The sequence below is a fragment of the Spea bombifrons genome, chromosome 6, assembly GCF_027358695.1.
Source record: "Spea bombifrons isolate aSpeBom1 chromosome 6, aSpeBom1.2.pri, whole genome shotgun sequence".
NCBI lineage: Eukaryota > Metazoa > Chordata > Amphibia > Anura > Pelobatidae > Spea > Spea bombifrons.
Window position 1 is genome coordinate 24,993,197 of NC_071092.1, and position 25,632 is coordinate 25,018,828.

The following is a 25,632-nucleotide window of genomic DNA, read 5'->3' on the forward strand; positions in this document are numbered from 1 at the left end:
GACTGGGGTTTAATGGACACCTAAGCAACAAGTCATGGGAGACTAGAACTAGATTCTGTACATTATAGAACTGCATATTTATTGCTGTAGATCAATGCACATTGTAGTACTTCATTGACAGAAGGATTATACTGTTATATTCTGAAGTTATTCTGGAAGCCAGTCATCTGCTAGAGTGCCTACTGGAATAAATACTATAGCAACACCGCTTCAGTGAAAACGTATAGAGTTTAGTATTGGCTTTTGCCAAATAGTAATGTCATGGCACCAACCAGATATGACAACTTTATACCTCACATAACTTTTTATCTCACATGTACAGTGTCAATGCTATACATATGTATAATTACATTTTGTTATCTGGTGTAGGCTTCCCCAAGCCAGTCTTAAACTTTTATGCATTTCATTCTAAGTTTAAGAGTCAAAGGCTAGTCCAGACATGTACTTCTTTCCATAGAAAAAAACAATTGCACCTCATCGATGAAGCCTATGAAGCCTTGTGTAGAGGAAATCTTCCTCACATTTCCAATTTAGATTTGTTTGACTTTCTTAAGCAAAGACAGACAATAGGGCATGTTGCATTGTCTGATCTCAAGTGAGCTAGTCTCACACTATTTCACTTCCCAGAATAGATATGAACAATACTAAGTTAATCCATACAAATGTTTAACTCTACACAAAGTAATTTTGGGAGGTTGCGGAAGGATGAACATCTCTCTGCTAGATGGAAAGTCTTCCGTTTGAGCATTCTGCTCCATACTGGGCACATATCTCTGTAATGTTCTGGGAGAGTCATTGTAGTCTGGATAGAAAGTGTTCCGTGTCAATATCACTTGCTCAACGTTGTGCCAGTATCACATCATAGATAAAGCAAAATACATATTTTCCCTGGTTACTAGTAACTTTTCTTGATTGCTGTTATTTTCTTCTGAATTGACACAATATCATAGAATGGATCCCAAGATATGCTGGATCTGAGGAAGAAAGAAGAGAAAATGATGTGACAACAAGTTTAAAGAGTCAATAAGTGTATAGGTCAGCTAGTTACAAAGCACTTCTAGATAATCATGACACTAAAATTATACATCCTAGCCCTGTTATTTGCAGCTCAATCAGGTGACATTTCAGGTGTTATGAAGGATTCATGTTACCAAGTTCTCCATATTTTGCACCTGGGTCAATCACAATGTAAAGCTTGATGTTTTATTCATTAAACACTGAGGTATAGACAGACTAACCACTGTCATAATATAAATTATTTGCACACTGCATATATATGTGTATCTGCAAGATTGGTCTGAAATTAAATCTCACCTTAGACTCTGCATCCAGCACTCTCTCTCTTCATGGCTTTGTGCAGACAAACGATACGACTGATGATTGCCCTGGACCATTCGCCCATCACCATGTGTCTTACAAGCTTTGATAGTTTGCCCCCTTGCATGTAGGTCAAAGCAATGCTGAGGAAAGGAGTGATTCAAAATAAACACAAGGGCACAAGGTGTCACATAGCCTAAGTACAGCCCTATCTTGCTTGTCTGGCTTTTCCCTCTACATTGCCAGGGACCCTATGCAGCAGCCTTGGTTGCCTTGATGATAGTTCCGCTAAAGAATAGTGAAATTGGTGATAGGAATTAAAATATATTATGGAGATTGAGAGAGCATGACTGAAAAGAAAAAGGGCTGTGATTCCATATTAGCAAATCTGGAAAACCGCTGTTCTGGCTCACAATGATAGTGATTACATCATTTGTAAAAGGATAACCAGTATTTTTTCTTACCGGCTTTTTGGGATCTTCTGCAATTTCAACAGACAGGTTCTCTAAAGGGATTATTCCAAGTGGTTCTTTATCCTTTTTGGAAACAAAGGTAAACTGAAGTTAGTGTTTCTGTCTAACTCAGAGGAATCAGGGCACTTCTTAAACAGGTAGACTTCTTACCGCGATGCACTCAAAGTAGTAAAGACAGTTGTCCTTGAGAATGAACCACCTTTTCTTCCATGTTTTTACACGACCACCTTCAGAGAGAAAAACTGGACAGTAATTTTCCGTCCCAAAGTCCCATAGAATTCTGGAATCTGAATTCTGAGATGATTATAAGAAGTAAAGTGTCCCCCACTATACATAAAATGATAGCGGGTAGATGTTTTTAACAGAGGGCAAAATAATTAGGTGATTACACAGGTGATCATATGTATTGCATGTCCTGGTTTGGTTTATTCCTTAGTTATATGCCTTAATTAAGCGATAGGACCACCTAAATCATAGAAAAACACCTTGAACAACTCCTGTATACGCATACAATTTCATGGTATATTAGCTTCAATTGCACACATTTTTTTGCATCTTCTCTCACGTTTGTTTTAGACGTCTCTAAGCTATGAAGCTCACCCAATTTGAGCAGCCAACCTTCGCGTTGTGGCTTGTGGAAGGCATGTGTTCGCTCCCATGCATCCTCTTCTTCAGGAATTTTAAATGGTTCCTTTTTTAGGCTGTCATACATTTCCTGTAGTTGAGAACATGGGCATACAAAAACACAGATAAACATTGTAGAACATGGGAGAACTGTGATTAGTTAATGTCTAATACAATGCACTAAGCATTAATAAATAGCAAAGCAAAAATCAACCCCCTATGCAACACTACACACACTTGCTTAGAGAGACCTAAGTAGGGACACTGGATCAACACAGTAGGGACACAATATGTATATAGGTTGAACTTGATGGACTTTGGTCTTTTTTCAACCTTATGAACTATGTTACCTATGGGGCACAAACACCATGGGCATTGTTGCTAAATGACCAAGAATAACCTACATAGCAACTTAGGAATGTTCAACATGGATTTCTCATGGCAGAGGACATGAGAATTCACTGGAACAGGTTTGTCTGACTTAAAATCAGACCAATTCACAGCTGGCTTTCCAATTATAAGGGCAACACAACAAGTTTATGTTAGCTCTACAAAATGATACAGCTAGATTAATTGGACGATCCTTAACTCCGTAAGGACAGAGGTTTTTATGTACCCTTTATGACAATGGCTGTTTTAACATTTCTGTTGTGTTTGTCGTTAATGTACCCACACAAGTTATATATTGTTTATTTCTTCAATATATTTTTAATATCATATAATTTATTATAAAAAAAGTATAAATATGAGAAAATGAGAAAAAAAGGACTTTTGTCAAACTTTGTGGTAGTATTTTTTTTTCACACATATTGTGAAATTTACAGCTCCTAAGTACAGTGTATAGTACCACCCATGCATGAGTTTCTATGGTTGTTTGGAGGGTAATAGACCATATTTGGGACATGCGCAGTTTATTTTTTTTAACTTGGAATTTTGACATGTTGAAAATTCTGCCCCATGTCCTATTTGGGACATCTTTGAAGTCTGCCTATTTAATTACCCCCATCAAACATAGAAATATAGAAACATAGAAAGTGACAGCAAATAAGAACAATTTGACCCATCCAGTCTACCCAACCATATATGTTTGAAAACTAGACACCCCCAGGGTATTTCAAATTATGGTATTTTAACTCCATGCACACATTTTACCACCAACCTTTATCAAAGTTAGCAGTCGTATGTTTTTGTTTGTTCTTTCTCACACACATTCTACAGTAGGTATGAATTTACAGCTCCTGGTATAGGCCACAGCCAAACAACACCCCAATTTGTGGTCAGCAACATCTCCTGAGTACAGTGATACAACCCATGCATAAGTGTGTCCGGTTGTTTGGGGGGTAATAAGCTACAACTGGGGCATACACAATTCAGTTTTACTACATGGAATTTTGACTGGTTAAATTCTGTCCCTGTGTCCTATTTGGGCCATCTTTGAACCTGGCCGATTTAATTTATTCATATCAAGCCATATATGTTTGAAATCTAGGCACTCCTGGGTATTGCAAATAATGGTATTTTTGTCATACAGAGAGGATCTGACACACCAGGTGGATCCACAAAGCAGGTAGCTGGACGCCTGGGCACAAAGGTAGCAGGATGAGACGAACCTAGTGGAGTAATTGCAGTCAGAACTAGCTGGGGTCAGCAACAGGATATATAGGGACAGATCATAGTCAGGATAAGCCGAAGTCAGCAACAGGATATACGGACACATCGTAGTTAGGACAAGCCAAAGTCAGCAACATCATATATGGACAAATTGTAGTCAGGAAAAGTTGTTTTTTTTCATTTATTTTACTAATCACATTGTGATTATTAAGATGGGCTCCATTGGCTTGCACGGTTAAATGCAGTCCTTGTAATCAACCTGCAGGGGGAGTGACCCTCTTGAGAACATGTTTTAATGGGTGCTGCTATCTTGCGAGAGACAAAGTCAGCAACACCGTTTGGGAGAAGATTGCTTTCTACACAGGTTTAAAGTCATGACGTGCCAGGCAAATCGATTGTTACCATTGGGATGTTTTTCTGTGATGTGCCTAGCATGTCAATTGTCGTAAAGGGGTTTAATAAGCTTGGTGGGCTCTCATTATCAAGTAAACAGGATATCAGAGTGACTGGCTTGCATAAATTGGTTCTGGATTAAAACACCTTGGAGGTAAGACTATAGCCACACCAAATACATAGTGGAACCAGTGTCCCATTCCTTATGTAAAATCAGAGACATTTTCTATGAAGCTTGATATGGCCCAGGCCTACTTACAGTAAGTAGTTCGGCTGGTAGGTCTCCTCCTGCATGTATCCCTCTGTGTATAGACAGGAACTGCTGCAAATCTGGCTTCTCCTTAACATTTGGATTGTGCAGTGAAGTGTTCAAGATAATCAGTGAGAAGGACACAATGTAGCAGCTGTCTGTAAAACAGGGTAAAAAAAACAATTATAATTGAAATGTGTGTATCGATCTATTATTGTACTATACACTAACGTACAAAAGTTTGGGGTCACTTAGCTGTTTTTCATAAAAAAAAGCCAATTTCTAGCTGTGTAACATAATTGCAAAAGGTTTTTCTACTGATTAATTAGCCTTTTAAAGTGACCCCAAACTTTTAAACGGTAGTGTAATTATGTAGTGATGACCTGTTTCCTGTGCTGGGAAAATACTTCTTAATACTAGCTGCACAAGCAGAATAGGGAACTAAGTCTTTCCTATTTCTAATAAAATACATGAAATCATTTTGGCAAAAAATTAACATAACTTCCTTGTATTTATTTGCTCATGATGATGGACCCGACCAAAGGGCTCTGAGGTAGAGGTCTCTCTGTGCTATAGGCACATAAAATTAGACATCTATATAGGCAAATATGTGCACACCATAAGATGTATTAGGGGTGCTGAGCTACAATTCCCATGATCGAAACAAAGTTTTAAAATTACTAAAAATAATGACAGGTATAGTTCAACTGCAGCCAGAAGTCAACTTTTTGGGCAGCTATGGCATGCACAATTCACTCTGAGAACATGCAGCCACACAGTGATGTGTAATGTAAGTGGGCCTATGCAAAGGTTGATACTGGTGAGTTTAAGGAAATATAAGAAAAAACAAGGAGGGACAAATGTTACAGTAGAGAAACTCATCAACACATACAAATTCTTGACTAGTACTTGATGGGATTAATTAATAAAAAATGAATACTTTATTCATGATTTTAATCCAAACCGTCTAAGCAAACATATTGCTTGCATGGGGGTTTTATTGGTAATTACCAGAAATGTTTAAGTAAGAGAAGGAACGACAAACAAAGTCACAGACAGTGGTCAGTACCCCACGGGCAGCTATAGAGCTGTGTACAAATACAAAGTACTTAACTTTTCTGAAAACCTACCTGTTGAAAGAACCATAAGTCTGTCTAAAGAATTATTAACAATCTAAACCAAAATAACGAGTAACAAATTATGTGCTGTAATTTTATTGTTGCCTAGTGTCCATGAACACTGACATTAACATGAACAGACCTGTAGACTTGAAGATCTTTGGGTTACACTGGCAGTAATGTGTTGAGAAAGCTTCCATCATCCTATCAATTTTCTGAGCCTCCCCTGGCAGACGAAATCTACTAAGAAACTGCCTATGAGAGATAAATTCAAAAGAATGAATACAATTTAGTAAGGAGATGTATCATATATAAAAGTATACGTTAGGATTCCATAACTGTCTGATGGCTACTGTGTTCTCCATTCTGTTAATATAATCATTGAAATTGCAAGAGAAAGACTACAAAATTGTGAAATAGAGCACAAAACCCTCTTTCTCAAGCTCTCACGTTCATCATGTGGTTACAGCCGTACATAGACAGGTCCAAGATTTTGCACCTTACCTTAGAGCTTCAACCAGACCAAGTCTGGTTAAATTATGGTGTTCTACAAACGCCTGCAGGACTTTAATATGTAGGGGATTCCTAGAGACAAACATGAATGAGAAGAAGGTATTCTTAAAATAATCAGAAAATAGTGTTCTAGTCTAGCCCTTATCAAGATATACAACATTTGTGTTAAATACCTTCAGTGTTAAAAGTTAAACAGTAGGCTTTATGTATAAAAAGTGATTGTGTTGCTTAGTTTTTAAAGTGGTCCTATCGCCATAGCAATGAATAGAAAAGCACTTGCTCGTCCCCCCTACCACTGTCTTTTGTTATGCCTCTATTCTTCTTTATCTGTTTGTTCCTTTGTACCAGCTCTTACTTACTTTGCTATCTCTGAAATGGCATCCCAGGCGGCATTCTATTACCTGAAGATGAATATCTCCAACACTGAGCTTGTGGTTATTCCTATGTTCCCTCGATGCCCAGTTTCTGATATAGATAGCATTGTTGATAATTCCACAACCTAGGTAATCTATGCAACAATCGTTGTTTACTACCTTGGTGTTACACTGCACCCCCCTTCCTCCTTCACAGAAACATCAGCCATAACATTATAACCACTCAAGTAAATAACACTAATAGTCTTCTTATCATGGCACTTGTCAATGGGTAGAATACCAGGCAGCAAGTGAACATTTCATCAAGCAAGGAAAAGCAGTGAACCGGCATCAGGGTCATGAGCGGCCAAGGCTCATGGGAGGGAGGCCAAAAGGTGGCCCAGGTGGTCAAATCCAACAGACGAGCTACTGTAGCACAAATTGCTGAAAAGGTTAAGGCTGAGTCTGATAGAAAGGTGCCAGAACACACAGTACATCACAGTTTGTGATGCAGCAGACCAGTCAGGGTGCCCATGCTGACCCCTGTCCACTGCGGAAAGCGTCACAATGGGCATGTGAGCATAAGAACTGGAACACGGAGCAATGGAAGAAGGTGGCTTGGTATGATGAGTCATGTTTTCTATTACATCACGTGGATGCCTGGGTGCGTGAGCGTCACTTACCTGGAGAACACATGGTAAATTATCATAATTCCCATATCATAATGGGAAGAAGGCAAGCTGGTAGAAGGAGTGTGATGCTTTGGGCAATGTTCTGCTGGGAAACCTTGGGTCCTGCATTTCATGTGGATGTTACTTTGACACGTACCACCTACCTAAGCATTGTTGCAGACCATGTACACCCTTTCATGGACACGTTATTCCCTGATGGTATTGGCCCCTTTCAGCAGGATAATGCGCCCTGCCACAAAGCAAAAATGGTTCAAGAATGGTTTGAGGAACACACGGAGTTCAAGGTGTTGACTTGGCCTCTAAAATCCCCAGATGTCAATATTATCGAGCATCTGTGAGATGTGCTGATCAAACAAGTCCGATCCATGGAAGCCCCACCTTGCAACTTACAGGACTTAAAGGATCTGCTGCTAACATCATAGTGCCAGATACAGCAGCACACCTTCAAAAGGGTCTAGTGGAGTCCATCCCTCGACGGGTCAGGGCTGTTTTGGCGGCAAAAGGGGGGCCTACACAATATTAGGTAGGTGGTCATAATGTTCAGTCGCTTGTTGATAAAACTACATATTAAGCTTTGTGTCAGAATCAGGTTTTGTACATAGCAATTACTGAGGCTCAACTCAAGCCTACTTACAAACACTACTGTAAAACCTAACTCACTAGTGATTCGACTCCCAGGGCACACAATCAAAAATAACGTTTGGCGAACATAACAGAGATTTTCCTTATAATGAACACTGTCTTCAGTTTAAACTGAACGATTTGTCCAAAATCCCTTTATACAAACTGTAACTTAAATACATTTACAAAAACATATTTAAAACTCTACTTATAAGTTTTTTTTACATATCAGAACATAATAACAATCATCTGTTCCTTGGCAGATGATTACAACCTCAGATGAACAATAAGACATGACATATTATACCGTGTCATGATTTATTAAACAAAAATTAGGCCAAAATGGAAAAGTCGTGTGTTGTTCTTCTTCTAAGGTTGTATTTACCTAATCTGCCATGGAATAGATGATTGTTATTATGTCCTGATTATGGTTTTAAACCAAATATCAAAATATATCACAAAGGTTTGTCTACTTTAACAGATTGTTTAATAAGAGACAACAGTAACATACAATAGAGTGAAAGCCCAACAAACAATGCACTTTCTAAGGCTAGGTTTCCACTTAGGTTTTTGTCCTGCGTTTTTTTCTTGATGTAAAACGCCAGGAAAAACGCCAAGAAAACTGCCACTGCATTCTCCTGCGTTTTGGCGGTTTTTCTGGAGTTTTTTCTGGCGTCTGTGGAAATTGCTTTTTTGACCTTAGGCAGTTTTTCCAGCCTTTACACGTTGGAATTTTCACCCAGCTAAAAGGGATTAGGATAAATGGCAAGTATCTGCCCCCTCCTGATGTCATTTCCATGGTAGAGTTCTACTTAAACACGGCCCGGCGGACACTTTTGTCTCTTTTCTGTGGTTTGTAAGGCATGCTTTATTCCGAATGTCTGCTCCTCTAGGAAGATTGGCCCCAAATGATGGTGCAGATTGTTTGCTGTTGCTTTTGGCACGCAGGATCCAGTTGTAATGGCATGTTTGTTCCAAATGGTGTAAAATTCAATATGAACTTTGTTTTGTGTGAAACTGTTTGTTTTCAGCCTATTTCTCGTAGGACACACAGATACTGGGTCCATCCTCTGCATTGTAACTGTGGAAAAAAACGGCATAAAAACCGCCAAGGCAAAACCCACATGGCTTTTTCATGGCGTTTTTTCTCTCCCATAGACTTCTATTGGAGAAAAACGCCAAGATTTCCTTGCAAAAAACGCCAGAGTGTCAACATGCTGCGATTTTGGAAAACTGCCACAGAGCCCAAAAAAGCAGAAAAACGCCAAAGAGGACTGAAAAAACGCCAAACAGAAAAACGCCAAGTGGATATGGCATTGTGCGATTTCCTATTGAAAAACAGCTAACATCCGGCCGCAGCGTTTTTTCACAAAAAACGCTGTGTGGCTGAATTGGCGTTTTTATGGGCGTTTTTAGCAACTGGAAACCTAGCCTAAGACTAACCTGCAACCAAAAGGTCCGACATAACCCAGCAAAATGCAGATTGCCCCATCCATGCAGGATGGTGGGCAGAGAGGGAGACTGAATTAAGCTTTTGCATTCAACATTCATATTGAATTGCTTTTGAGATCATTGCAGACGTGGCCTCATTAACTTATCAAAAGACACGTGATACAGAAAGAGTTCAGCTGGCAAAAACATCTAACAATACTTATGTCACTACATGGATTAAATGCAATTCAATTATACGTATTAATCATAATAACTGAATTATCTGAATAAGTAGAAAGGGGTTATTAAGTAAAAAGGTTTCAGCATTGCAGGTTTCACTGTATTAACATACTGACATATGACCATTGAGTCCCCTATTGGTCCGACAGCACAGATGGGAGGAATGCTTTCCCTTCCCACCATTTTTCTTTTCAATTACAATACACATTACACATAAAACAAAATATGCTAAACCAACTTCAATACACAAAGCAACCAATGAATTCCAAACAAAAATTTTGAGCTTCCTCCTTCATTTTCATTTGGTTTGTTGCAATCCCTCCTTTTTTTTCAGACATTCCTATGAATACATGTATTTCGGAAAATGTGTAAAAATTCTGCAGAGGGATGCTTCCATGTCTTTAAAAAAGGGGTAGAAAATGATGATTTAAAGGGGACAACACAGCTATCATAAAGTGTATATGATGACTGGAGTGTCCCTTTAATTTATTTCTTGGGCACTTGCCAGCAACTTGTTACAGCATATTAATGTAAAGTACCTTTCACCAAATATGAAGATTCGCTTGTCAGAGTGTCATGCCAAAAAAATGGCAATCTCCATTCATTACATTTTCTTGTAGTTGACATTGATACATTATGGCAACTTGTGCAAAAAGATATTTTGATGTAGTTCACATGATGCCTTTTAGCAAGTTGCTGGCAAACATCACATAAATCAATTAAGGGAAATTATTGTAGCTCATCAAAAGGAGTGTTAAAAATAACCATTTTTGTGTTGGCACCTTTTTATTTTGTATGAATGTTTAAATACAAACTACCCCTGTACAAAATACATACACAATTCTGTCTTGCATTGCACTAATGGCACATATTAAACGTCATCTGGCAACAAAAGTGTAAATTTGTATGTCAAAGTGTGTTTAGACACACATTCTGCATGTTAGTTTTACCTTTTTTTATAGTAGGTAACAAGGTAAAGACCTGTCTACAAATATTTAATCCTGATTTTTCCATCTATAAAAGAATTAATTTAAAATGTGCTACATGTGTCATCCCTCATTAAGTTCGCTTCACCTTAACCTCAGGTTAGACACTTAATTGAACCAATAAACAAGCATTTGTTGCCAACATTAAATCCAATCAGGAATCACTAAACAAATCACTAAATCATGTCTAATATAGATAATACCAGTAATTGTTTTGTAACATTATAATAAGCAGAATAGAGACTATAATTTATTGTTCTTACATTTGACCAAGGAACTCTCCTATTGCGGTCTTGCTAAGTCCTGCCCCTTGATATAAGAAATCAGCAATTTGTCCGGGTTCTCTCTCCAGGAGTTTTTTCTCAATCAGTAGTTCTATGCCCTGAAAAAAGTAGAGCAATATAATTTTTTAACACTTAAGCAATTCATGGCTACCATGGGAGCAGATGTCTTAACGTCCTGTTTTCAAGATCTGAATGATTATTTATTCACATTAAGTTAGCCCTCACATTTTGTTAAACTAGGACGAAGAGAAGCAGGAGGCACTTTGTGGCAATAAATTGTTTAGCTAATGGTGGTTACTGATCTCAGCTTCACAAATTTCACAAAGAAATTACATTGATAAACAAAAGGGTTAATGACTGAACTGGAATGGTTAATGCCAGCTTGCAATATTATTATTTATTGGTTGTTACATTTTCAGCTTTTTTTTTTGCTATGTTTGTGTAACGGGTTCACCAAGAGAGCTGTAGTAACTCCCAGAGATCACCCACATGTATCCTCCTCTTGTCCCTCGAATCACTTCCAGCACCGGCCAACTGCACCTTCTCTCTGGAGTCTTCTCAGCCGCTGAGGAGATGACAGGGTGGCGGGGGCCCCTTCAATCAAGGGTTGGGGATCCGAGCCAGCTGCCCAGCAATTCTGGGGACCACAGGTGGCAACCACAGTCTCATCCACCTGTATGGGATACATGTCCCCCAGTGCTGGTTTTGTACCATCCTCTAGTGGAGGGACGTCTGATGTGGGAGGGCAGAGGCCACCTGCACTTTGACCAGGAGAAAGCTCTTCTATAGGGTTTGCGGGCACCTCCAGTGCTGGTAGAGAGGGGCCGTCCTGCCTCTCTCCTGTTGCCAGTATTTCGGCTGGGGTGGACTGAGCGAGAATTGCGGGGGCGTCATGGTCAGACTCAGGAACAAGGGGGAGGGGTGGGCAGAGAACAGCAGCACTCTGCCCTGTTGCCAGCGCTTCTGCTGGGGAGCAGGGATCTGGGCCAACTGCCAAACATTCCGGGGACCCAGGTGTGGAGACCCCAGTCCCATCAACTACCACAGTCTCTGGGGCTGCCTGACTGGACCCTACAAGGTTGCTGTGGTCAAGCTCGGGAAACAGGGAAAGGAGCAGGCAGAAGCCAGTGGCACTCTGCCCCGATGGCAGCTCTTCTGCTGGGTGGGTGCTTGTGGAGACCGCAGTGCCAGCTACTACACCCACAAAACCTTCTTCCTTTTGCTGAGAAGGGAAGCCAATTGCAAGCCCTCCCGGACCAACATCCTCAGATGTAAAATCAATTAAATCCACAGTCTCTGGATCTGGTTGTGGTGTACAATCACATAGTTCCGCTATCGGATCTGGGTTAGCTGTCCAGTAACCCTGTGACTCAGTCCCATCCACCCCTCCTGAGTCAACATCCTCAGGTGACCACGCAGTAAAATCAATGAAATCCATGGTCACTGGGGCATACTGTTGCACATGGTCAAAAAACTCTTGATATGCCTGTTCCAGTTCCCATTCTTGTGTGACCAAATAATCCAGGTCAGCCCACAGCTCAGGCATGTATGGGATATCCTCCTCCCTTCGCTCCTGGACATCTTCTCCCCGACACTCCGATGCACTACCGAAGTCGGGATCCTTTTCTATAATTTCCAATAATAATCTGTAGGACCTTTATCCTCCAGCCCCAGGCACAGCTGTGCTGCGTACCACCGCAGAGCCCGATATCCATCATCCAACCTCAGCTCTGTCTGGACCAGCACCTCCAGCTCAGCCACCCATTCCTCTTTGGGCTGCTTCCCCAAGAACGGCATCCGCAACTTCCGCTGGAGCGAAAACCTTTCCTCAAAGGTTGGGAGGCTTTTCCCCTTGTACTTAATTTCCAAGTGGAGAACTTCCCTCCAGAGCTTCAGACGGGTACAATTCCTCTGGATCAGCTCTGCGTAGCTGACTTCCATTCTCTTTCCTGGAGATAGATCCCGGTGCAAATGAAGTGTCCCTCAGACTAGGAGGCAATCCCACCGCTTGCCACCAATGTAACTGGGTTCACCAAGAGAGCTGTAGTAACTCCCAGAGATCACCCACATGTATCCTCCTCTTGTCCCTGGAATCACTTCCAGCACCGGCCAGCATGCGCACCTTGGAACCCTGCTATGTGTACCCAATAAGTAGACACAACTACCTTGAACTGAGTACAGCAGGAATGAACAGTTTATTGTTGTAAAACATAGACTGATATAGCCACAGAACTTCATTAACATAAATTAACAGATACATGTATTCAACCCAACCTTTAATCCCCAGTCAGCAATCCTATTGATGGGATTAATTAAACAATGGAGTTCCTGCCTGTTTGGCAGCCAGGCTGGAGCCATTTCTGAGTACCTTGGGCCCCTGTATGACAGGTCATTCTGTCACAGTTTTTTTAAACTGTAGTTTTCAGTTCTCTTATCCAATATATACATTGTTTTTCCATGCCATATTCATATATTTGAACTATTATTTAGTAACAAACATATTCGAAAAACCCCCCAAAGTTTTCACAGTTTTATCTATAATAATCATATATGGCAACTGCAGCAGAAAACACCAAAGTAGCATTTATCCATAATATGAAAATAACTTTAACCTATTTATGTAATTACAAAAGATAGATATTAAAGAATGTGAATCACTCTTTCCAATATACTTATTATTTTTAAATTTGGTAAACAGGGACTGGATCAATAATAGAACTCCAAAAATGTCCCACAGAAGTGTATGTTTTTAATATGCAGGCAACATAAGCTATTTCAAAAGTGTCATCCTCCTTCTTTCAATACAGCAATGTTCCTACCAATGTATAGTACAGTATATTGCAAACATTTGCTTTGTTTGGAGTTCCTCATCTTTGTAAGTATGTCCCATTTTAAACCATTAAGTGAAAATTTTGCATGTTGATATGAGCCCTTACTACTATTTATTTTTTTATTTAATGACAAACCAGAATAACTCTAAGAACGTATTCCTGATGATGGAGCCACAGCTGGGAATTCCAAAGGACCCAGAAGCTTTATATTCAACCCCACCCTGTCTTGGTGGTATTGCGATGGAATAACCTGCTAGCACAGAAATGTCCTTCTAGTTCTCTTGGCAATCTGCTGTGTCAATTATTTTGAGGTATGATCAATACTATTTATAGGTGTTGCTGGCTTAGGCCTGACAGAGGGCAGTCCCCTGGACAAACCTCAAGGAGGGTCTCTTATGTCAAGGAAGGGCTCCTTTAATAACATTAATAACCATACAATATACCATGTTTTACCGCATATTGAGTCTCTAAGTGAAAGTCAGGCTGAACAATGATCAGTGCAAATATAAGTGAGAATGGTTGTACTTGAAGAAGCTATGCCATTTGTGAGACAGAACATGTTGAGGTTTAAACGACATGAGCTAGGAGTTTGCAGTCTCTCAATTGATAACTGTCATTGACTGACCTACTGGGTGTTTGGACATAAAAAGTGTAACTATTGTGTCTTTAAAATGTAGTATTAGGCTAGGTTTCCACTTGGGTTTTTGTCCTGCGTTTTTTTCTTGATGAAAAACGCCAGGAAAAACGCCAAGAAAACTGCCACTGCATTTACCTGCGTTTTGGCGTTTTTTCTGGAGTTTTTTCTGGCGTTCTGTGGAAATTGCTTTTTTTGACCTTAGGCAGTTTTTCCAGCCTTTACAAGTTAGAAGTTTCACCCAGCTAAAAGGGATTAGGATAAATGGCAAGTATCTGCCCTCTCCTGATGTCATTTACTTGGTAGACCCTTTTGTCTCTTTTCTGTGGTTTGTAAGGCATGCTTTATTTCGAATGTCTGCTCCTCTGGGAAGATTGGCCCCAAATGATGGTGCAAATTGTTTGCTGTTGCTTTTGGCACGCAGGATCCAGTTGATGCGTCAGGTATGTTTGTTTGTAACGGCATGTTTGTTCCAAATGGTGTAAAATTCAATATGAACCAGTCCAGGACTTTGTTTTGTGTGAAACTGTTTGTTTCCAGCCTATTTCTCCTAGGACACACAGATACTGGGTCCATCCTCTGCATTGTAACTGTGGAAAAAACGCCATAAAAAACGCCAAGGCAATAAACCCACATGGCTTTTTCATGGCGTTTTTTCTCTCCCATAGACTTCTATTGGAAAAAAACACCAAGATTTCCTTGCAAAAAACGCCAGAGTGTCAACATGCTGCTGTTTTGAAAAACTGCCACAGAGCCCAAAAAAGCAGAAAAACGCCAAAGAGGACTGAAAAAACGCCAAACAAAAAAACGCCAAGTGGAAATGGCATTTTGCGATTTCATATTGAAGAACAGCTAACATCTGGCTGCAGCGTTTTTTCACTAAAAAAATGCCAGGTGGCGCTATTGGTGTTTTTATGGGCGTTTTTAGCAAAAAAAAAACCAAGTGGAAACCTAGCCTAATAAAGAGATTGAAGTTCTCCATAATGTGTAAAAGCAATAAGAATAATATCAGTACAGTAGTTAATCAATAAAAAGTTGCTTTTAACTATTACCTGTACTTTGTACTACATTTGTAGTGCAGTTATTTACTAGGGTTGGTGGTATGTATAATATTACACCACTGTCTTTCTATTTTTGTGTCCACTCTATGGTTGCTGTTTTTTTCATGTCGCTATATTGGAAGGAGGAATATGTCTTGAAGCTGTTGTAGTTTTTGGTATTTTACATACTTGCAATGTTACCATTTGATTTTGATATTTTGTAGTGAACAAACCATTGTAGGGGTGCTCCCGTCCTCAACTCTTTACGCACCTTATCTGGGTCCATGTTAAATTTTCTGCTAGCTCGGTACAGTTCATTCTCCTTCTGGATTTTACGTCTGAATGAAGAAAAGATCAGTTGATAGTAAAGAAAGCATGCTCTATTTGTCAAACAATGAACTAAGAAGTCCTTTAGTGGGTGACTGACCTTTGCTCCATGCGCTCAAAATCATCAATATCTGCCACTATTTCAGTTATCTCATTCTGCAGGTTCTATGAATTAGACAGAGATTATAATTAGTGACGAGAAAGTCAGTAAACACAGAGGAAATTCGGAGGGCTTTTTCCATTGGGACGCAAAGTTTGTTGTCACTCACCCTCATTCCCTTTCTCTCATGCTCTCTCACATTCTCACTCACTCCCTCTCACACTCTCATTCACTTTCTCTCATGGTCTCTTTCAATGTCTCCCTGCCTTCTCAGCCGACCGCTTCAATGTCCCTGTCTCCTTTCCTGCAGCTCTGATACTTGTCTTGCCTCTTCTTGTTCTTCTGTGTTTTTCTTCGTCCACTTCTCTCTGCGTCTTCTTACTTCATCCGCTTCTCCTAGTGCACTTCTGCAAAAGAGAGCAGCCTCCAGGCACACCCTTTCTCCTGATTGATGGAAAAGGGGAGAGTCTGTCCCCGTGGCTCTGCCCTTTTGCAGAAGTGTAACAAGAGAGCAGAATAATGCAGATAGATTTGCGTTGAAAAAAGATGCAGAAATGCTTGAACCCATGCATCTGTCTTCATTATTCTGGCCTCTTGGAGTACTTCCACAAAATGACAAAGCCATGGGGACAGCACCTCTCCGGTTCCTTCAAGAGGGTGTGCCCATAGGCTCTGCCTTTTTTGCGTAAGTGCACCAATAGATCTGGTCCTCGGAGAAGCAAAGAAAGAAGAACAAGAAGAGGCAAGGGAAGAAACAAAACAGCAGGAAAGGAGAAAGGGACACGTACGTGGTTGGCAGAGAAGTAGGGAGGCATTGAGAGGGAGAATGAGAGCATGAGAGAGTGCGTGTGAGAGTATGAATTAGAGCATGCAAATGTAAGAGAGTGTGAGTAAGAGCGAGAGTGAAAAAGTTGTGGACAATAGTAAGTATAAAAGAAATAAGAAACAGAGTTCAGGGTAGGGCTCATCCCACCATATAGTCTACCTATAATACTGGATACTGGAGAAGATTAGTGGAGATACAGTCTGTCTAGCATGCACTAGAGATATGTTATTGGGCATAATAACATTTAGAGAGTGTGGTACAGAAGATATTGTTAAAGTGATTGTTTAATGCTCTAGAATTAAATACCATAAAGTAAATAGTGTGAATGTCATCATAATAAATGATATCTGCTTCATGACCAATGGTGTCCAATTCCATTCTTCAATGAGCCAGGGCCACATACATTCTGTTATTTGGTGTACAAGCTGATCATACCGTGTCAAACAAATACCATACAATTTTAAGAGCAATTTGAATCCGCTCATTAAAGAATTTACATTTCAGTGGTGGAATAAACTTAGAAGTAGTTTACTTTGGCTCCTAAACTGATGTGCCTAGCTCCATATTTTTCAGCTGTGGAGTATAACGTATGGGGGTTAAAAACAAAACATTAGAGATGTAAGGGTAAAGTTCAGAGAGTAATAGTGCAACAGAAGGGAATGAAGTAGGTGCAGTGTTGAAAAATGTGCCTGGGTGCTAGAATTATAAAGTGGGCACCTTAATTGATTCAAGCAGCTGTTCCCTGTGACACTTGATGGTCTGAGCCTTATGCTCCTCTCTTTGATCAAGATATACACCTAGGTAAAAACAGTAAAGTTATGAAGTTAATTTCTGGAGGTGCAAAAAGCAACAAAATACGATCAATGATGCCAAGAAGTGAGGGTAAGGACCCATGAGACAGTTAATCCAGAGGTCGCAAAAGTATTAGAGAGCTCAGCAGATGTACACAAAACAAAGTAGAAAGCACAGAGACCATTAACCAAACAACACCCAGTTGTTCTCAGCTTAGAGGCAGAAGACTACTAACAACTTCAAAACATATGGTTGGTAAAATAAGAGATGGCGTTATCATATAAAGTGATTAGGCAGCTGCTTAGGGCACTTGACTATAGCACCTAATAATTCATTCTAAAGAAAGTCCTTTAAGACATCCTAAAGATCTATTATGATGTGACATTAAAGAGCAATTCAGTATATGTTGCAATTGTATGCACCACTAAGTTTGCATTATCCAAAATCATAGTGCTACACATGACTGGGAGCAGAGCTTCATACCGACCTAGCAATACAGACAAAAAAAGGCAATAAAACTTCAAATAAGGATATGACAGAATATACTATAATCAAGTACAATGAATCACATGGAGAAAATGAAACACACACATGGAAACAACATCACAGATCAGACTGATGCTTATTTTGTAATGTTATTTTTGTTGTTATTGTTATTGTGTAATGCATATTGCAAAGAGATTGATCTGTATATATCAAAATATATAAAAAAAAAAAGCTAAAGCTGGTTTCCTATTTCTATACCTTTGTCCAATCCTTGGCAAGATTTATGAGACTCTTTGCAAAATTAACCAAATTCACAAATGCAGAGTGTCATATGGGCAATTGTTAAGTAATGTTATGTATGTTAGTGTTCTTGTTAACAATGTCACTCTTTCTATTTATATTCTTTCTCTTCATATGTACCATAGATTTGGAACAGACTACTGTAGGGAATTAGGGAAAATGGAGCACTGAAATTAACATCAGAGAGAAGAGGGGTTCAGTTCATAAGATCCAATGCTCTCATAAGTGCTTAGAAACAGAGGGCAGTGCCTGGGAGGGCAGGTGGTTTAGTAAAGCAAAGCTAGTTCCTCAACCAGAAGATCTTGTACTTCCAGGGGTACTTCAGCAAAGAGGTACTTATTCAGTCCAATTCAACTGAATAATCTGTTTTGGAGTTTCAGTACTGGAGATGAAACAGACACTACATAAAGGTCTGATAAAGGTGTGACACATAAATATATTTTTGTACATACTGTCTTCTACCTAAGTTCTGAGCCATGCATATAAGCGCTACCTGAAGCCATTGGGCTAGTTGATACTTTAGCACAATATGTATTCACTATCACAGAGCTAAATGATTTTGGAACACAGTAAATTAATTGTTTTAAATCTGCACTAGACTGCATAGGCATTTGATGTATAGATGGGGTAAAACTGTTCCAAAACAACGCATTTGTTACTACCATAGAAATAACACTACCGTATAAAGTGAATAGGCAAGTGCTTAGGGCACTTCACTACAGGGTCCTAATAATTCATGGTGAAGAAAGTCATTTTAGGCATCCTAAAGAGCTATTGTGATGTGACATTAAACAGTGATTCAGTATGTCCTCTAAGTTTTCTTTATCCAAAATCACATAGCTGGGAGAAGAGCTACATATTGACCTAGCAATACAGATAATCACAGAAAAAGATGGCAATAACACTTCAAAGTAAGAATATGACAGTATATACTATAATCAAGTACAATCAATCACATGGAGAAAATGAAACACAATATTACTGATCAGGGTGTGTAGTGAAGTAAACCAGGAAGCCCTGTTACAGATAAGAAAGCACAGAAAACCACAAACATATTCGGTTTTTCTATTAAAGTAACCATACAATGGCACACACAGTAACAGCATAAAAGGACAAAGTGTCACATAAAGACACGTTAGTTGACAGGAAGGGGGATTCAGAAGACAACAATAACACTGTGGTCAGTGCTCACCTCTGTCACATTTCTCCATCAAAGGCTGAACATCTTTCTCGGAGTCCTTTCTGCAGCTTTTCCCTGCATGTACTCCACACCTCTCACTGTCTGTGCTCCCCATCTCCACAAGCTCTCTGTCTCGGTTTTCTTTGTCCCTCCAGCACTCTTGGAGTCTCAGCTTTGTGTGCTGTATGGACTGTCTCGTTTAACTCCTGACTTTTATTTATTCCTCTTTTTAGTCTCAGTTCTCTTTCTGCTCTGTTTCTAATGTTCATTACCTGCTGTATGGGCGCTTCTTTCACCCTATGCGTCCTCATTAACACTGACTTTCAATCCAGACCTATAATACTACTGTATTAAGTCCACCACCCCTTTATTTGATGTCTAAATCAATTCAAACCTTCGGATCCAGAACTTTGCTCTCCTGTGACCCATGTGTCAAATTTCCTTATTTGTTTCATCCTCTTGTTCTCCTTTAGTCATCATTATTTAGAAAGATTTGTGTTTCTTCAGAGATTTTACTGGTGGAAAGGGGGGGATCCTAGTGAGAGGAAGTGGACGTGCAAGCTGTGTCACATACAAAAAATGTAGAAACTTGTATTTCACAGTTTAATGCACCAAGAAGTTGACTTACTATTTCCTGTTGATTCCTCTGTGGCTACCAGCAATTTCCTTTCTGTCTCTTTCTACCCCCTCCATCACCTGTCCTCCCATTGCTTAGTCTGTTTCGCCTTTACATTGTTGGCAAGTTCCTCTTAACCACAGGCTGTCTTCCCTTCAGATCACTATTTTCTGTAAATGCTATGTGGCTCAACCTAAACTTTAAATGCATTCAGCATTTAAAGTGGAGGGGGAGTTAATAAAGAAAGGAGGTGCTGCTATGGTACAGCCATTCTATGCAATAAACTACAGCCAGAGCTGGCCTTACGGTCTCTGGCCCATGTCGACACCCCACCCTACCTTTCCTTCAACAAATGCCTTGCATATCACATATCACCTGCCCAATGCTGAGCACAGGTACCAGCTGCAGACAAAGCAACTCCGCCATTGTTTCATTAGAGCTCTAGTCTCTTATGGATGTATCTGACTGGAGAATGGCTTCCAATGGCAGCTTGTTACTTCCTAGTCATGTGCACAGTTTACCGCTCTAGGTAAACAATTATGCGGTGTTTAGGTGGTGGGGCACAGCTTTTTTATGGAAAAAATATTGTGGGTACTGGAGTAATAGCTACGCACATCATACATAGCTGGCAAAGTGGACCTCTGCATCCAAGTGCATAAGTTGTACGCAGCAACACTTTTTGCCCTTCCAAGCACAATTGGCACAAACACAGAGTTTTTTTACCCTCCAACAGATTCCCCCTCGAGTTGAGTGTTTTGGGTAAAACTTTCTAAGGATCCTCTGGACCAGGCACAGACTCAAGGGTACATGCAGAGTAGTCAAGACAAGCCATAGTCAGAAAGCCAGAGTTCAGGAAAAAACATATAACCATTTAAAATAGGGTTTCCACGTGTAAAGACCTTAGTAAGCTGTTTGAACACCCAATTAGGTGAAGACCAATAGACTGACATCATTATCCAAACCGTATATGTAGAAAGCACCTTTGAATCCCGGGATATATAACCTTCACCCGTCTGGCTTTCCTTTAACTACTACAGATTCCTCGTCGTATGAAACTCCACTTACACCAGTGGCTTAAAACAATGGGTTTATTAAAATAAAAAATACATATATATGAGTATATAGAGAAGCGTCTAAAATACAAGGCTCTATGACTCTAACTACACTATGCTAATGACTCTATGTGCGCATGTAAGGATGGGGTGTCCCTGTCACCTTGATGTTATCCTTCCTTCTTTCTTTCTGGTTCTCTCTCTTCCTTCTTTCTGGTTCTCTCCCTCTGTCTTTGTTGCTCACACCTTTATAGCCACCATGCCCAAACAGTCCCAGCCAATCATCTTCTGAGTTTGTGTCCACTCATCCTTAGGAAGGCACAATCTTGTACCTGCACCAGCTGCCTGTAGAGACCGCTCTTGTCCATGAAGTTAGATTGCCCCCACAGTGAAGTTGATGGTTCTCAGGGCAAATTCAGGGTGGGTCTCTGGAATGTTGATATTGTCTCCTTTTGTTGTAGGACAAACACATGCTTGTCTCCAGCCCAGATACTATCTCCTGCAGTCCTTTTGTTGTAGGAGATTGTATTGTTCCCACCTGGTAGAGAGATAGCTCTTTGATGTATTGTGAGTTCCTGGACATTTGGGTTTCGCCACTAGTGTAATTCCTTGAAACTGGTTTACTCAAGAGGAATCCCATTGTGTTGGGAGCCAGCTGTTGTCCATGGAGATTAATAGTTGACTTATATTTATTACAGTATATAAGCTAGGCATTTGTAAGACATGAGAGAGGCATGGGAAGAGAGGTTGAGGGAAGATGTACTTGCCATCCACGGACTCTTCACGTCCCAACACTCCCTCCCTCCATCCTCAGGAATGCATAGGACAGATATCATGAACTAAATTCCTTTCCAAGGTTTTGTAAGACTTGTTTTGTATTATTTTTGTTATCTACTTTTTATATTCTTCTTCTATTTTTGTTCGTATTAAATGTTTTACCTTTGTTTGCATCTAAGTGACTCTGCCTATTTTTGACGCACATACATATGTGTTGATCCAATTATACGAAGTTTGTATTGGCCCTATATTTTTATTACACCCTGTTGTAATCCTTGCCCCACTTCCCTGTTCTTTCTGCTCTTTTGCCTGACCGGGTCCTAGCTGAGATTTCCTGGAACTGTTTGGTTGCTGGGCCCCGAGGAAATGCCGCTGAACTTTGAGCACCGTTGCTACGGCTGCCTTTTGCCCTATCTGAGCGCCCGTTTGGGTATATGTTGGACACAGGTTGGGGTAGTTTCAGAGTGGGAGCTCATTTAAGAACCCTGGTTTTCCCTCGTCATCTGAAGACTTGGGTTTCGTAGCCACAGCCATGGAACTCTGGTCCCGCAACATTTTGGACTGAACCTGGATAACTTTCCGTCAATGTCCTAAGACCTGCCTTTGGATCAGGATGCTTTTAGAACCTTGACATCTGTACCGCAGAAATTATTCAGTTTTCAGATATAAATGTGCTTGTGGGTTATGCATTTTTACAGTTATTTGTGTTAATATCTTCATGTGACCATATGACTTTTTATCTTCTCATCAAACTTATTTTATCAACTATAAGATTCAGTAGGGTGGAAGAACTGAGTATGTATGATTAATGCATTTAACTCTCCGTATAGTAAGGGAAGCCAAAGGTTTATTCTATACCTTTCAAAAAACATATTAGGGTACCCAAAAAAAATGTTGGTCCTTAAGCAGTTATTTTTTCCTTGGGAGATTATACTAAAAATTCCTAATAAATTCTTACTGCAATTACAGTTATATAAACACAATACGACAATATACAATTAAAAATGCCAGCCGATGGCCCATATTAATCAGAAGTGAGTCATAGGTACCTTCTGCACCCTGGTTGCTCCATGGTGGAAATTTCGCTTGGAAAAGGATGCATTGGCTACCCCATGTGAATTGGCAAATAAAATGGAGTATTAACAAATTTCTTAGATGTTAAAAATATAATTAAAGTTAAAAATGAAAGTAGGTATAAATCCCTTTTTTAAGCCCTTCCGTCCCCTATAGACGTACCTGTACATCCTAAAAAATGCATCTAGTAAAGCCATTTAGTACGTACAGGTACCTCCTGATTTTCTTGCAGTGGCAGGGACAGACTCCCCCCCATCACGTGAGCGCCGGAAAGCCATTACATTCACTGCCAACGTCACCCGGAAGGTCATCGGAGAACACGATATCCCCTGCAGGGTCTGTCTAGACCCGACACTGACACTGTAATCTATGGGGACTTGCATGGAGATCACAGTGTGATCAGTGCAGGGGGATCGCAGGGATGATAGTGAGAAACCATGCTTCTCACTCTTCTCACAAGCTGAAAAAATAAACCAAAAAAATTTAAAAAAGGGTTAGTGATTTTTTTGTAACAATAAAAAAATCACTAAAATAATAAAAAAATAAACAAAAAAGTAAGCTAAGTGATGTCATTGTAACATCACTGATATTAATAACATGTTCAAGAGGTCCCTCTAACCATATTTCACTGATTGTTTAAAAAAATTAATTTTAAAAAGATAATAATAATACCGTATTTGCTCGATTATAAGACGAGGTTTTTTTCAGAGCAAATGCTCTGAAAAATATCCCTCGTCTTATAATCGGGGTCGTCTTCTAATCAGACCTCAAATAGAGGTCTGATTAGGAGACTAAGATCCAGATCCCCCGCACCGCTGCAGGGGACCTGGATCCTCCTGTCGTCGCCCCCCCCCCACACTTACCGGTGCTTTCGGAGGTGAAGTTGGCAGCGGGGGTTTGTATGCGTCCGTCGCAAATACCTTCCCCGACTGTCAGAGATCAGAGTTCCAGAGTTCCTGATCTCTGACAGCCGGGGAAGGTATTTGCGACGGACGCATACAAACCCCCGCTGCCAACTCCACCTCCTTCCGGCTGCCGCGGAATGAGACGTCAACCCGCTGCCCCGGCAATACAGCAGGAAATTGGAAGTACCGGTATGTAAGTAAGTAAGTAAGTGTGTGTGTGTGTGTGTGTGTGTAGGGCATTTCTGGAATGCCTTACACCCCTATATGCCACTCTGGCACTTAGGGGGTTAAAAGGCATATTATGGGGCAGAGTGGCATATAGGGAGGTATAAGGCATTTCAGGAGGCAGAGTGGCGTTAAGGGGGCATTTAATAGTGCACTCTGCCTCCTGAAATGCCTTATACCTCCCTATATGCCACTCTGCCCCATAATATGCCTTTTAACCCCCTAAATGCCAGAGTGGCATATAGGGGTATAAGGCATTTCTGGAGGCAGAGTGCTCTATATAATGCCTTTTAACTCCCTTAATGCCACTCTGCCTCCTGGAATGCCTTATACCTCCCTATATGCCACTCTGCCCCATAATATGCATTTTAACCCCCTAAATGCCAGAATGGGATATAGGGGTATAAGGCATTTCTGGAGGCAGAGTGGCACATAGGGGGTCAAAAGGCATACCATGGGGCACAGTGGCATATAGAGGGTTAAAAGGCATATCATGGGCCACAGTGCCATATTGGTGTGGCAAGCCTGGGGGCAGATGTGCGTAACTGGGGGACAGGTTGGAAAATACAAGAAATAAAAACAAAAAAAAAATATTTTTCTCAATCATAGCTTTTATTAAAAAAAATAGTTTACATGAATTAACATTTACTGGTAAAACTTTTTTCCTTTAGGGTCGTCTTATATTCAGGCTTTTTCTTTTTTTCCTAAGTTAATATTCAGATTTTGGGGGGTCGTCTTATAATCAGGGTCGTCTTATAATCGAGCAAATACGGTATTAAAAAAAGAAAAAACCTTACATCCCATTGCCCTAGCACAACAGCTAAAAGGTATAACCCCCTGCCCCCATTCACAAACCCCAAACCTGTTAAGCCATAAGTATGAAAAATACTACCCCTGTAGGGTACTATATGTAAGCGATGGATGCAGCTAAACAATTTTGGCTGGGTTTCTCTGCTGTAGCACATACATGCTTGACTTTTGTCATTGGGAGATATTGTTAAGACTGAACGTGTGAGTGAATGTGTGAATTTGCTACGCTCCTTAAAAGTAATGTATGACAAACGAATCCATTGAATCAATATAATCCCTCCCATCACCTAACCTGATTTGAATGTCAAGTTCTTTTTGTATGCCTTTTTGTGCGTATGTCAAGTTGCAAATATATCTTGACTGCATTCTGTTGTCGTTGCATATTTGAGTTTTGCATACAATTTGTCAAAAGAGATGTTTTGTTTACAAAAAATTACACTTTTCAATAGTTGATAATTATTGTTCTGAAGAAGCCGCATATTCCAGATGGCAGACAACAATCTGATATAAGTATAAATTTACTAAGAAATCCACACACGTAATGGAACGTGTTATTGTTACTTTCCTCATGAGAAATGAATTTCTGCTTTGGACTGGCCTTGTGGGCAGGGTGGGTCTAATATAATGATGGAAATTTTTCCTCTGTAATAGCACCAGTCATTACATATTTCAGACTCTCCAGAGCGGGGATGCATCATGGGGCGAGCTATTAAGATGCTTTCTGTTCTTGGTTGAGCACACCTCCTACTTC

The 25,632-nt window shown here is 40.2% G+C and overlaps 1 protein-coding gene across 2 annotated transcripts; it reads right to left on the minus strand.

The window, feature by feature from the left end:
• Positions 1–649: 649 nt before the first annotated feature.
• On the minus strand, positions 650–20,190 carry CYTH4 (cytohesin 4). 2 transcript variants are annotated; one of them, XM_053468672.1, is made up of 14 exons: positions 19,740–20,190; positions 19,435–19,697; positions 17,382–17,461; positions 15,839–15,903; positions 15,683–15,749; positions 10,886–11,004; positions 6,291–6,371; positions 5,929–6,041; positions 4,678–4,826; positions 2,391–2,505; positions 1,941–2,017; positions 1,782–1,853; positions 1,315–1,460; positions 650–974 (listed from the first exon to the last, which is right to left on the minus strand). In XM_053468672.1, the coding sequence occupies exons 2-14, from the start codon at positions 19,535–19,537 to the stop codon at positions 896–898; spliced, it is 1,266 nt and encodes a 421-aa protein (XP_053324647.1). In that variant the 5' UTR covers positions 19,538–19,697; positions 19,740–20,190; the 3' UTR covers positions 650–895. The 2 variants fall into 2 exon arrangements, with proteins under 2 accessions (XP_053324647.1, XP_053324646.1); XM_053468671.1 differs by having other exon boundaries at positions 19,435–20,190.
• Between the last annotated feature and the right edge of the window lie 5,442 nt (positions 20,191–25,632).